Here is a 14066-nt window from a genome sequence, read left to right as displayed (position 1 = left end):
AAAAGTGTACGACTCCCCTGGGCGAAAGTTTCCACGGCAAATTACTTTCTTCTAAAACTCCTCAAGGACCAAAGTGAATTGGCTTTATGTGACGCAGGGTGGATGGCTGAATAGAGAAGGTACCGGCCGCTCAATATGACTGATAAAAATCTCGACAGCTTTAAAAAGTACGGGCTATAAAATATTATTAAGGTGAAAAGCGCATTGGGCAAAGGTGAGGGGACATCTAACTGCAGATCATAGATATTCAAGCAATTTGCAAGTACAAGACAGCACCGTATAAAAGTCTCTGAGGTCCTGCGATTATTTTCAAGGAAACTGGCAGGGAAATGTTATATGATTTTAACTTAAAGATCAGCTTCAGACTTTTCAGAATGTTTTTTTAGATCTCGTCAAAGAATTTACTTGACAGTAAAATAAATAAATAAATAATTAAAATGCAATTTATCTAGAAGGAAACCATGGATTCTAAGAAATAGATTGCTTTTAAAACCTAAACTTATTTTAAACTATATTTTAAACAATTTCAAAGAATTGTATTAAATGTAGCCTACTTGACAGTTTAAAAAATTATGCATTTTATCTAGAAGGGAATGATAGATTCTAAAAAAATTTAATTATGAGAACCTATGAGAGATTGAGAGATATGAGAAACCAGAGAAAGAAACAGGGACAGATTTATTGAATGAAAAATAATTAGTAACTGTGTCTGAATCTCAGGCCTCAGGTTGACAATATCAGCTAATGGAGCAGTGGCTCTTCAAAATGCTGAGTTTCACTAAAAACTGTGTTAAATGAAGTCCTAAAAAGCCTTTATCCTTTTTAAGGGTTTAATATGACCATTACAGCGAGTGCACACTGATTAACTGAAAAACAACCTTTTTTTCCTCGACTAAGATGAAGACGAGACCAACATCACTGAACGATATCTGTGACTATATCAACATGCAATATCGTTGATGAAAAAAGACAAGACTAAAATGTAACTTTTCTAAAACCTCTCTTTGTTTTTGTTGACTTAAAAGAGGCGACAAAATATTACAGACTGTTTTTAAGCTTTCATGCTTGCGGTTGCCAGATTTTAAGATTTTGAATCCCCCAATCTGAGCTTTTCTGTTAAAATGATAAATTTTCTGTCTTGTGTTTTACTTAATATTTGCAATCTGGCAACCAAGCGCACGTGCTGTTTCTACACTGCGGAAGTTCTGATTAACTCCAGCTCTTCTGAGGTCAGTATGGGTTTTGTGCTGTGAAACACTGAGGACCAGAGACCACTCAGTGTGCAAGCCCATTATTCCATCCAATTAAAACTCCATGAGCTGTATCTACCTCAAAGACCTCAAACTAAACCACAGGGTCTGAGATAAAGATAAATGCAAGGAATGATATAGGAAAACAGATGATGTTTGCAAACAAGTGCTGATGTTGCCTATGGAAGAATGTGCTACTGCGGTCATAATCATTTCAGAGATAAGACTTAATTCATCCATCACCACTATCCTGCGCGTACGATAAGCACATTCCTCTATGGCAGTGTGGAATAAACAACATTGGACCCCATTGTCGTTCATTGTACGGTACAGACAAAGTACCGTTGAGACGTTTTTCAAAATATCTTATTTTGAGTTCCACAGAATATAGAAATGTATGCAGGTTGGACATTTTCAGTAGCTCTTTTCAAAGTTCTTCCAACAAAGTATGGGTGTCACAAAATGCTATGTTGCTGTTGTTAATGTCACGCTGTATTGTAAACACCGTGAGCTGAAGCAATAATCAAACGCTCTCATTGACTATTCCTCTGTCTGATATGTTACAGTGGGGAGTGTTTCATTTTCAGTGAAACAGTTCATTTGGACATGAGCCTGTTCAAGAAAACAATTCACGGATGAATTTTTTTTATTGCCATATATTCAGTGAGATACTGCTGTGCATTACCCTATGTGGTAACACTTTACAATAAGGTCCTATTAGTTTAAGTTTTCCCTTTATGCTTTTTCGAATAATACCAATCATGCAGTGTAATATAGCAGCTTGTGAATGTAAAAGGTCTGCAAAGGCCTGAAAGAGTTTGGTTCGTGTTGTCGACATTATTCATCTTTGTTAATGTTAGTTAATAAAAAGACAGCTGTTCTTGTTAAATCAGCTTGTGTCTATTAAATAATCATTTAATTAACATAAACTTTTGATTTTAATAATACATTAGTAAATGTTGGAATTAACATTATCTAAGATTAATAAACTCTTAATGAACTCGTTAGTTCATGTTAACTATAACGTAGTTAAAGGCACAGTATGTAATTTTTGCAGCTAGTGGTTGCATTTTAAAAACAACAATAAAGGTGTAGCTTGATGATGCTGTGAAAGAGCGTGGAATGATGGGAGTTGTTGTCTTCACCTCCACAGCCAATGGAAATCAATCTGACAAATCTCACAAATCATGTTCATGAATGAACAGTGAACAGTTAAAATTGCAAATTTCTCTGGATTTGGAAACATTTGGGATAATGTAAGTACATACACAAGTCAACAAAATACATAACACTGTGCTAGTGGATATTTTAATGCAAAATCTTACACATTGTGCCTTTAACTAATGTTAACAAATGGAACTTTATTGTAAAATGTTACCCTGTGTTTTTTATAAATTAGGGGGTTTCTACTTTAATTAGCAACCTAATTTAGGACTTTTTAGTGAACTGAATCAAAAGATTTAAGTCACTGGCAAAACCGTAAAATAAACACTTATCGTAATAATAAATTATATCATCTGATAATTATTCTGATATACAGTATATTTATAAAGACGCTGTTCCAATGTAGCTTCAATGTAGTTTTGTTTTGTAGCTGAATTTGACTGATTGTAGTTAAATCTTGAGTAGCTTCCCCAACACTGGATAACAGAAAGCATTTTAACATCAAAATCTGTCTCTGCTATGCAACATGCCATCAAACGACACATATTGGCAAAGTGATTCGAAAGTCTCAAAACTGGAAATTTGATCCAAGTCGCAAATTGAATGGAACAGCATTAATATTTATAAAGTCCAGTAATTCCAAAATGAATAACTTCCTCCTCCTACTTCTTTGAACAAATAGGGATTTGTTGGCAATACCAATTTATACCTCTTTTCTGGCAGGATATATATATGGATATATGGATAAGTAGATATGGAGCTGCACATATTGAAAGCAACCTCTCTACAGACCTCCTGGCCTTACATCCATCTCATGGGACCTGTTGGGAAATAGATGGCTCATCCACCTGGTTCCATTGATCTGTTCATTTGTGTTTTTTTGTTTGTGTGTGTCTATATCGGGGTGTCGGGTCAGGGGTTCATCTGCTGCTAACACTATAATAACACAATCACTCTGAGTGTCGGGCTATTTGGATGAAAGCTATTTTCTCACTCTGAAGTGGTGGCTCAAACTCGAGGGCTTACCTGCCAATTTTACAGTGAAAGTTCATAGCAACCACAGCTGTAAAGCTACAAAAAGGACAAAATAACACCCTAAAAAAAAAAAAAACACTATAAAAATAGTCCATGTTGCACACACAATGCTTCACTTTTCATATTGATGCATGGAAATTAGCTGTGTAAAGATTCTTCTAAAGTTCTCCTTTTGTGTTTCAACGAAAAGCATAACAGTCTACAGATTTAGGGTGAATAAATGATGAATCTTAATTTTTGGGTAAAATATTTCATTATTGTTCAAAAGTCTGGGGTTGGTAAGATTTTTTAATGTTTTGACAGAAGTCTCTTATGCTCACCAAAGCTGCATTTATTTGTGAAACATATAACATAAACATAAAATTATAGTTTTCCATTTTAATATATTTTAAAATGTAATTTATTCCTGTGATGGCAAAGCTGAATTACTCCAGTCTTCAGTGTCACATGATCCTTCAGAAATCATTCTAATATTCTGATTTACTGCTCAAGAAACATTTCTTATTTTTTTTTCAATGTTGAAAACAGTTGTGCTGCTTACTATTTCTGTGGAAACTGTAATACATTTTTTCAGGATTCTTTGATGAATAGAATACAAACGAAATATAAATTGTTTAAATGTCTTTACTGTCACTTTTGATCAAAATAATGCCTCTGCTGCAGAATAAAAGTATTAATTTCTTTCAAATCTTACTGACCCCAAACATTTGAACAGTACTGTATGTGTTTATCATAAATATGCCATGGTTTTTTTCATATATGTGACATGATAAATGCTGCTGCTTTCATGTTTGTGTCCGCTGCTGCCCAGAAATCCATCTCACATCTCTCTTCTGAACAGACATATGGCCTGAAGATAAAACATCCAACACTCTCTCCAACTCCCTCTCTCTCTCTCTCTCTCTCTCTCTCTCCACAGAGCGTATCTGGATCGCCCTCCCTTTAAACTGCCTTCTCCTCTCAATCCCGTCATGAATCTAAAGGCCGGGCACAAAGCGAACTGCCAGATTGAAAAGAGCTTAAAACTTCACATAATAATGATATTCACCACAAATTGAGGCAAAAATGAATAAAGGGAATAAACGCAGGATGTCTGGGCCTATTATTAAACAGGGGAATAGCTGGAGAAAAATCACACAGAGTTCACAGTGAACTCTGATAATTATGCACAAAGACACTTGACGGAATTGCTCAACTGAAAGCAGGTAGAGTAAAACCAGCTGGACACTTTAAGCCGGAATAAACAAACATGTTTTATCAATCAACAAAACGTCGGGTTTATGGGGTGCCTGTTGGATAGTTGGCAAAGGAAGAACGGTACATCTTGGTTGGGACTTTTCACTGACTTCTATTGTTTTTACACTGAGCTAATGATATATTCTAACCACTAACCTTACCCCTAATCCAAACAACAAATACATTGTGAAGTCCATTTACTAAGCTGCTTTCCTCATGGGCCCCACTGGCTGCTGCTCACAAATGTAAGTAAACCCTGATAAAAGACTAAAAGCTTAAATATTTGGAAAGAGAAAATCAGCTTGATAATTAACATGTCAGAGTTGTGGATCAATTAACGCATGAAATGAGAGAGAAAGATAGACTACGGGAGTGTGAAATACTCTCAACAGTGAGACAGTTAGTGGTCACGGTAAAACAAATTAAGGAACAAAAATGCTACAAAAATAGATCAAATAAAAGGATGTGGGTAAAATAGGCATAAATTGTACCTTCAGTCCTCCACACTCCGCTGCAGACCCTTTGTCTACACCTGTAATGTAGATACCCAGAGAGTATTCAGCCCCTCCGCGGATCATGAGACCCAGAGAACGGCCGTCATCCAGCACCAAATTTACCTGAGAAGAGGAAGGCATTGTAAATCAAATTAATACATTTCACACTTAAAATGCATTTTGAACAATATAAACTACTGTTCAAAAGTTTGGAGTCGGTAAGATATTTTTATTTAATTTTTTTACTTTTATTCAGCAAGAATGCAATAAATTGATCAAAAGTGTCATTTTCAATGTTTCAGAATATTTCCATAAATATATGTATCACAGATTCCATTAAAATATTAAACAGTACAAAATTAGCATATTAGAAAGATTTTTTAAGGATCATGTGACACTGAAGACTGAAGAAATGGCTAATCATTTGACATTATTTCCTGTGCTTCCTTTCTGTTGTCAAGGTTTCTAGCACGTGTATCATTGGTTATCATGGTTATTTATTGTTTAATTGATTTCACACACCTGTTCCTCGTTTTGATCCTTTGTTAGTTTTTTATATAATGCGTCCTCAGTTTCACTCACTTATTGTCTGGTGTTAGCTATGCTTATGCACACAGTTTCGTTTACCTTCATTTGTGGATTTCGCTCTTTTGATTTATTTAATAAAGTAACTGCTGCATTTAGATCCGCTTCACCTGCCTCATCTTCAGCCTGAAACATTACAGTTTGTGCTCTGTTTCTTTAAAACGAATGCACATGTTTGACATTGTATCTAATGCAATAACAATCAGACATTTTGAAGAGTGCCATAAGTTACCAAATACATTACACAGGCTGCTTTACACACCCAAACAAATCTCTGAAATGTGGCATTGACATTGAGGTGTGACAAGGAAATTAATATATTTCCCAAACACAATGTGTTGTTACAATTCGCCTCTCAAACCTAGAGCACCCATTACTGTGCCTTACAACTATAATTCTCGACTATAACAACCCATGTGCCATAGCAAATGGCAGATCTGCTGAACCAGCAGAAGGACTAATGTGACTCCCATGACCTCTTAACAAAAGCAACAATAGCGCTGTGATTAGAATGCATCATAGAATCCCAGCAGAGCCAATCAAAGGGGGTCACCGGAGCGCCTGTGCACTCTGGGAGATCAATGCAGCAGCGCGTCGACTCTTCCAAACACCAGAACCCACCAAAAGCATCTGTCACTCACTAGCACGCTGCTTAAAGGTTAGTTCTAGCCATCCCTGAAAGGTCAAGGTGGCGTAGGGCCATACTGTGTCATTGTTCATAATGCCATACATTTATAAATGTCTCTCCCATGAATGGCTCCTTATATTTATGTTTTATTTTTCTTTAGAAGCGTGCTAGAAGCTAAATAGATTTTGGCTTCCAACAGAGCTTTCGACGCAACTTTTGTATCAGTACCCAGGAATTTGTCAGAATTACCCTGCAAATTGCTTCACCGTGATGTGAGACCCGAGCAAGCAGGGTAGTAAATCAGGGCGGACCGATAGAGATTTCTGCTGCGCTGTGCAGTACTGATGAAGCCGCGCGCCACGCTAGTGCTCTCGCTTCCAACGGCCGCAGGGCCAGAGAAGGAGAGCGCGCTCTCCAATAGCCTTGGAAGATTTACACCTGGATGAACAGCTCATAAAACTCTCCCTATAATCACATTTAACAAATTCTGGCACACAGGTGAGAGTATAAGAAAATACAGGGGTGAGGAATAGTGCTAGGGTAAATTTGGGCTGCAAACAGAAAACGGTTCTTATTTAAAATGAGCCAAAATGGACAATGTTCAGTGATTGATTGCTTAATTTATTCGACAAACAGTGTGTGTTCACAGTTCCTTAGGCATATAATGATGTGAAAACAAAATAATTTTTTTCCCTCACCCTTCATTGATTTATATATTTAATTCAGAGTTTAAAATTCATAACAGGGCACCTGCATTCAACTGCAGATGTCTTAGTTTTGTTCAGGTCTGATGGAGACTGAGTAACTGCGGAACAGACTCTCTTGTATTTGCTGCCACTTAATGTTTCATACATATTCAATAATTGTCTGATAAAAAGACATCTAGCCCCAAACACTAATCCACCGGTTTGGATTTGCCCCAACAGACGCCATTGTTCTAAATGGAAATGCATCGGCGTAAAGGGTTTATCAGCAGAGTACACATTGTGTATGTTTACCAGAAAGACTTCTGTAAAATGCAAATCGAACACACAGCCACACACACGCACACACATGCTCCTGGTTCTTAACTCAATCAAATCAAAGTAGCACAAAACGCTTATCTGAAGTACCAAAAAAAAAAATCCCAGGTGAACCATATCAGGGCTAGTTTATAAATCCCCATTCTTAAAGTGCTACTGCCCATTAGTTATGGGAGATGATCACAGATAGTTTAGCCCAGAGATATGCATGCGTGACAGCAGATAAATTATGACTTATAGAAAAGGGCAGCGGTCCAATGGCACTTCAGCATCATTGGGGTTGTCATCAGCTGGCACAAATAAGATAAAGAGCTTTGGTTTACAGAAATAATAGCATAGACAGCTTTTCATGAAAGACAAGGCAAATTCTTCTTTCGCTCCTCTCTTGCACACCAGTGAAAACTCATTTCTGCACTCAACCTATACAGAAGCAGAACACTTAAAATGACATCCATTTATTGAAGCTGGTGAGCTGTAAACAACCTAGCTTAAGCATTGAGTTTTTGAAGGCTCTTGCACATGCAAATGATCAGAAGTTCTCCATCCATACTGTATTTGAACAACTATGTAACTGTCGCCCACACCTTTACTTTATGAACAAGAAACTTCACCAATTTAAATATTTAATTAAGTGCAAGAAGACGCATCAGAAGCGCTTGCCCAGAAAGGACAGTGCACAAATACTAAATTGAGTTCTCTTTCACGTTCTTGCGCTTGAATGGACATATTCACACACAATTAGTAAACATAGCCAGTTATGTCTTAAGTGAACGTAAACAAATAAAGCGCATGTGTAAGGACCGGTTCACACAGGACACGTTTGGGGTTGGTTTCGACGTTCGTCTGTTATAGGACAACTTAGTTTGAATAAACGAGCAGACACTGATTAGCTACTTGATCGCCTAAATAAAAAAATAAAAAAATGTTCAATGTTGTTATCGATAGAGATACGCGGATGGGGTATTATTTCATCCGCAACTGCATCACAAAACTCATCATCCGCACCAACCGTTTTTTGACCAAATTTCAAAGCCGCACCCGCCCGCCATCTGCTGATTGCTTTGCGGTCTATGGACGATGCAATGCTCTGCTGATGTGAGCCGCAAGAAAGCCCTTGTCTGTTCTAGAAAGGATGCAGCAAAGATATTTAATGCTAATGTATGAGGCATAGGCCTATGCTGAGTTTCATTCATTTACGATGAGATGCGCTCTAGTTCACTTCACAATGCAATGCAAGTGAACGCGGTGCACCGGCGCCTCCATGTCACGGTTATTATATTTATTAAATTCATGCAATTGGTTGATGAAACATTCATTAAAATTAAGATACAATTTGTACAAAATGAAATTTGCTTTAAAGAAAGGCTTTTAACAATGCAATGCAAGTGAACGCGGTTATTATATTGTCTGCTATATTTGCTTTTTATTTATTAAATACATGCAATTGGTTGATGAAACATTTATTAAAATTAATATACAATTTGTACCAAATGAAATTCGATTTAAAGAAAGGCTTTCTACAAAGCAAAACTTAATGAAGTGGTAAAAATCATGTCTGACGATTTAAAAAACAAAACTTCATTAAGTGGTAAAAACCATTTCTCTCGATATATTGCGCATCTTATGATCCTATCTTTTATTTAAATTGTTTTTGAGCTAAAATGTAATAAACATCATATAGGCTATATACACACTGTGTTTCTTTTATCAAACATGTTTGGGGCCAGTCAAGGGGTAATTAAACTGCACGATCAGTTATCGGTAACGTTGTTTATTATTGCAAATGTTTATTGCTAATGTTTATTATTGCAAATGTTTTCATTTGTTTAATAAATCTCATAATGATGGCACTATATCATAGTCATAGCTTTTATTTATATCTCAAACGATTGGCGGTCGGTCAGGGGGTAGGTATTAAAAATATTTTAATAACACGGTTTTGGCGGTTATAGAGTTCTAATGACGGTGTTCAACTATAACCGTCGGTCTCACGGTTATATACTAACCGTCACACCCCTAGGTCTTTGCATGTTACTGTCTTTCCTTTTACGCAACACAACAAGATTAAATGAAATACATTTTCTCATATATATTACCTCGTTATTTCATCTGACTCCATAAATGAAAAAGGTTTTAATGATATCTGAGCATCATTAAGTGAGCGAATGTTTGATTATTCTTTTTAACTCTTTAAGTATATTTTACCAGTTCATATTAGAAAACTATGTCGCTTAGAGGTCCTCACGTCTTCTGTTTTTAACACATGTCTCACAATCACAATCTCGTCAGTTTTGATCATCAAACAGAGGTAATTGCTATTTACCTGAGATCGGTCACATTCACGTTTACACAATCAAAGATACTTTGGTATAGCCACCATGGAAATGCATACACTTGAATTTAATTTAAACGTTTACTTCAGTAGAGGAATGGCCACTATTACAGATATAAGTTGACCAATATTACTTCTCTTAAATTAGCTTTGGATTGGCCATGCCGTGGTTTCCCACATACACTTTTCAAAAGTAACATTAAATTAAAACACACCCAAATTTAGATTGGTCAAGCAGCATTTGCTGTTCTAATTGGAAATTCACTTCTTGTCTTTGCAAACAAAGTACACTTAAATTGATGCCAAATATTAGTTGTCACTAATCTGATGCAAAACTCGCGGGAACATACGAATCCGTTTAATCTACTTGGGAAAACAATTGGAGAGTCAGTCAGAATAAAATCAAATGTACCATTTATTATGTCAGGTAAATGTATCATGCCAATTTCATAATCAGTTCAAAGATAATAAATACAAAACATCAAATGCTCTGGAATAAAGAGAAAAGATGCGTGATGATGAGAGTACATGATGTACTGAGAGTCTCGGCCACTCTCAGCATCACGTGCCAATTTGAGCTACAAATCGCCCCAGTCTTCTTCAGCATCTCCCTAAATACTCAGTCAAGGCAGAAACCGCTTTTCAAATGTAAACATGAGTTCACAGTGAGAATTTGCATTAATCACCGTCCCAGACTTACTGGGGACAGCAGTTGATTTACATGGGGGCACACTCACAGCAGTTAAAGGACAAGTTCTGTATTTTACACTTAAAGCCCTGTTTACAGATCGTTTCTGATGAAATAGAACGGTTAAGATTGAAATTTGGACACATGCTGCTGTCTCGAGAATTTTAGGTTTCTTTCGCTTTCCCCTCCACCTCCAGAATGGCTGCATATGTGCACTGGAACAATCCTTCCTAAAACGCATTAAACTTTCGTTTACAAAGACGTGAAACTCACCGAGTGGTCAGGGGTATTCACTGAAATGCTCACACAAAAATCGCTGCAAAAGATGCTTTCCAACAGGTTTTATCGTAGTTTTTGTCCAACTCCATTGACTTGTATCGGATGTGCTGTGAGGTACGGTATTACTCCGCCGCCGGGCTGGAGTGTCTATTATTCAAGCTCTCAACGGAAGAATGTACGGGTGTGAGGCGTTTGGAAAAATAGGTCCACAGTTTTACAACGAATGGTAAAACACCTGTTGGAAAGCATCTTTTGCAGCGATTTTTGTGTGAGCATATCAGTGAACATCCCTGACCACTCGGTGAGTTTCACGTCTTTGCAAACGAAAGTTTAATGCGTTTTAGGAAGGATTGTTCCAGTGCACATATGCAGCCATTGTGGAGGTGGGGGGGGAAAGCGAAAGAAACCTAAAATTCTCGGGACAGCAGCATGTGTCCAAATTTTAATCTTAACCGTTCTTTTTCATCAGAAACGATCTGTAACCAGGGCTTTAAATACCGAACTTGTCCTTTAACAAGATATCTCTAAACTCTTTAAAGGTACAATATGTAAGAATTTTGTAATAAAATATCCAGAAATCACTTGCACAGTGTGATATATTTCCTGCAGTTGTGTACTTACAATATCCCAAAAGTTCCCAAAGATTTTTAATTTCAGAGAAATTCCAATTTTAAATAATTGGCCGTCCCGGAAAACCTGTTCACTTGTCGCCTGTCACTGACGTAATATCCGCGTTATCCCTGGTTTCCGCTCAAGTACTGCCATAGTAACCATGACGACAGACTTGGACTTCTGTGCATAATGAGTGTAGTGCGTAACCTCTGGCTGCACGGTGTTGTTGTTTCGTTCAAACATTATGGACCATGGCAAGCAGACTTTGGGAAAAAAGGAGAACTAAAACGAGGATCAATATCAGCGACTAACTTGGACTTGACAGCGCTTCACGAGTCACGACTTCACAGAGACGCAGCTCTTGTATGTACTTTATTAGACAGGTGAGCAAATGTACATACAACTAATCAATGTTTTATAGCTCAACATGATGAAATGTTAGAATATGATCAGTGTGTTATTCTAATGTTGATCTAGCTCACTGCTAGTCTCATACAGACAAACTAACACATAGAATAACATTATAACTTTAACACACTCAAATGCAGTTTAGTGTGATAGTGTAGAGCAAGTGAAACAGCGCTGCGTTACCTCACAAGCTTCATTCGTCTAATACACTGACCTGTGTGAGCACTAATACAGCACTTACGTTTGGTAGAATGAAATCTCCATTCCTTTATATCCGTGGGACTCGCGTGTGGCGCTGATATCATGATAAAAACATCAGTGTATTCACTCATCCATAAACATTATTAGATCCATCGGCTTGACGACAAGTTCCATAATTCCGCAGGAAATTTTGCGTCATCAACATACGCCTTTGTTATTGTAAGAGGTTAGCGACCCCTAGCGGCGAAAAAAATTACATATTGTACCTTTAAATACCTTATTACCTTTCGGTTTACTTCTTTGGGAAAGAGACCTTTGTACCAATCGCACTGAGACATTTCAAATGATACCAAACATGTATAATACTGTATGATGATTGTTCATATTAAACCATATAGATTTTTGGGTGAATTCAGTTAGGGATGGGTGAAGGGAATGATGTGTAAATTGGGAGGTGATCAACTCAAGTGTGATCGTGTTTCGAATGGGGATGGTAATATAGCAAGAGAGTTCAAATGTTAATTTCCTTTGTTTTCTCGCGGGGTAGCCCAGGACCTTAACTGGCACCCGTCTTACATTATCTTAATCGGAATTGGGTCATATCCTCATTACATAAGCACAATGTAAACACATTAAACTTGCTATAACTCGATTAAGGACTGCTGTAAATGTGAATCTTCACCTTCTTCTCATCTCCGTCCTGCAGAAGCTGCATGTGGCTGCGGCCCTGACTGTTAGACCTGCGCAGAGTGGCACTGCGATGCTCAGCCAGCAGGTCAGGGGGTGGGGACACACTGCGCCCCTGTGGATCCACCCAGGTGTAGACATGATTTGTGACATAACCACCTGGGATACGGCCCACAGAACGCACCGACATGGAGAGCTTTTTGCTGCCCTTCAGCACCTGTGAGAGAGAGAGACAGTGACAGAGAGATGAAGAGGTACAATCAGTCCAGCGTGTCTGCTAAGCGATAAAAGGCAGAAGCAGTTATGGGAATATAAAGATATTCATGTGAAAATGCTAACATTTCCACTCCATATGATAAAGAGCTCCATTGATACTCGAGCTGCAAACAACAAACACAAGAAGCTACCTGGAAACTGACGGTTACCAAGCTACAAGCTACACATCATTTTAAAGCAGTTTAACACTACAAGTTACCAGCTAAAACCGGCTGAATAAATACATTGAAGCTATTTAAGAAGGAAATATCTTAAAAAAAAAATATATATATATATAAATAGTATCTGATGATATGTGAAGTGAAAGTGAAAGTGAAAGTGAAAGTGAAAGTGAAAGTGAAAGTGAAGTGAAAGTGAAAGTGAAAGTGACACGTGACGGCCAAGTATGGTAACCCATACTTGGAATTTGACCTCTGCATTTAACCCATCCAAGTTAATGCACACACATTAGGAGCAGAGTAGTGAGTAGTTAACACACACACACTGCAAACGTGGATACACACACCCAGAGCAGCGGGCAGCCTTTGTGTGGCGCCCGGGGAGCGATTAGGGGTTAGGTGCCTTGCTCAAGGGCACCTCAGTCATTTCCCACCGGCTCTGGAATCGAACCAGCAACCTTCGGGTTACCAGTTCAACTCCCTAACCACTAGGCCATGACTGCCCCCTGTCATATATGAATGAGAGCAATATTTATCTGGCACAAAACAAACAATAAGGATCTTTAAGACTTAACTTGCAAACGTAAGCAGATTTTGATTCATCCCAGTAAATTTCATCTTTTGATTCAGTTCAGCAATAGGACTCAGATTCAAATAGGGTTCAGTTCAGATTCATTGAATAATATAGACTAAATGCAACTAATAACTCGAAACACCCTAATTAATCTAAAACATAGTGATGAACAATGAACTACATATTTCATAAAATGCGATGCAGGCAATTGATGAATTGGTGAATAATTTTAGAAGCTGTTCACTTTCATGAATCATTTGAATGAACTAAAATGAATCAGACTTTCATATGCTACTGGTTAGAAATAACTATATTTTTCAGTATTTCAGCTCTTTTTAAATAACATAGCTAAATTAGCAGTGTTACTCCTTTAACTAGGCTAGTCCATAACACTGCTAAAACGCAAGGGCAGATCTCTTTTCAGAGATATACAATAC

At 37.5% G+C, this 14066-nt stretch overlaps 1 protein-coding gene across 4 annotated transcripts in view; it reads right to left on the bottom strand.

Annotated features, from left to right (window-relative positions):
* Window positions 1–14066, bottom strand: part of whrna (whirlin a) — a 125005-nt gene that overhangs the window by 48385 nt on the left and 62554 nt on the right. For all 4 annotated transcript variants that reach the window (XM_082140228.1, XM_082140229.1, XM_082140226.1 and 1 more), the window contains 2 exons: window positions 12617–12838; window positions 5177–5302 (listed from right to left, as the gene is read on the bottom strand). In XM_082140228.1, the coding sequence (XP_081996354.1) occupies window positions 5177–5302; window positions 12617–12838 (348 nt within the window). The remainder of the gene's footprint in view (window positions 1–5176; window positions 5303–12616; window positions 12839–14066) is intronic.

Source organism: Leuciscus leuciscus, assembly GCF_965113295.1.
Source record: "Leuciscus leuciscus genome assembly, chromosome: 16".
NCBI classification, from domain to species: Eukaryota; Metazoa; Chordata; class Actinopteri; order Cypriniformes; family Leuciscidae; genus Leuciscus; species Leuciscus leuciscus.
This window is presented reverse-complemented; position numbering and strand designations above follow the sequence as displayed.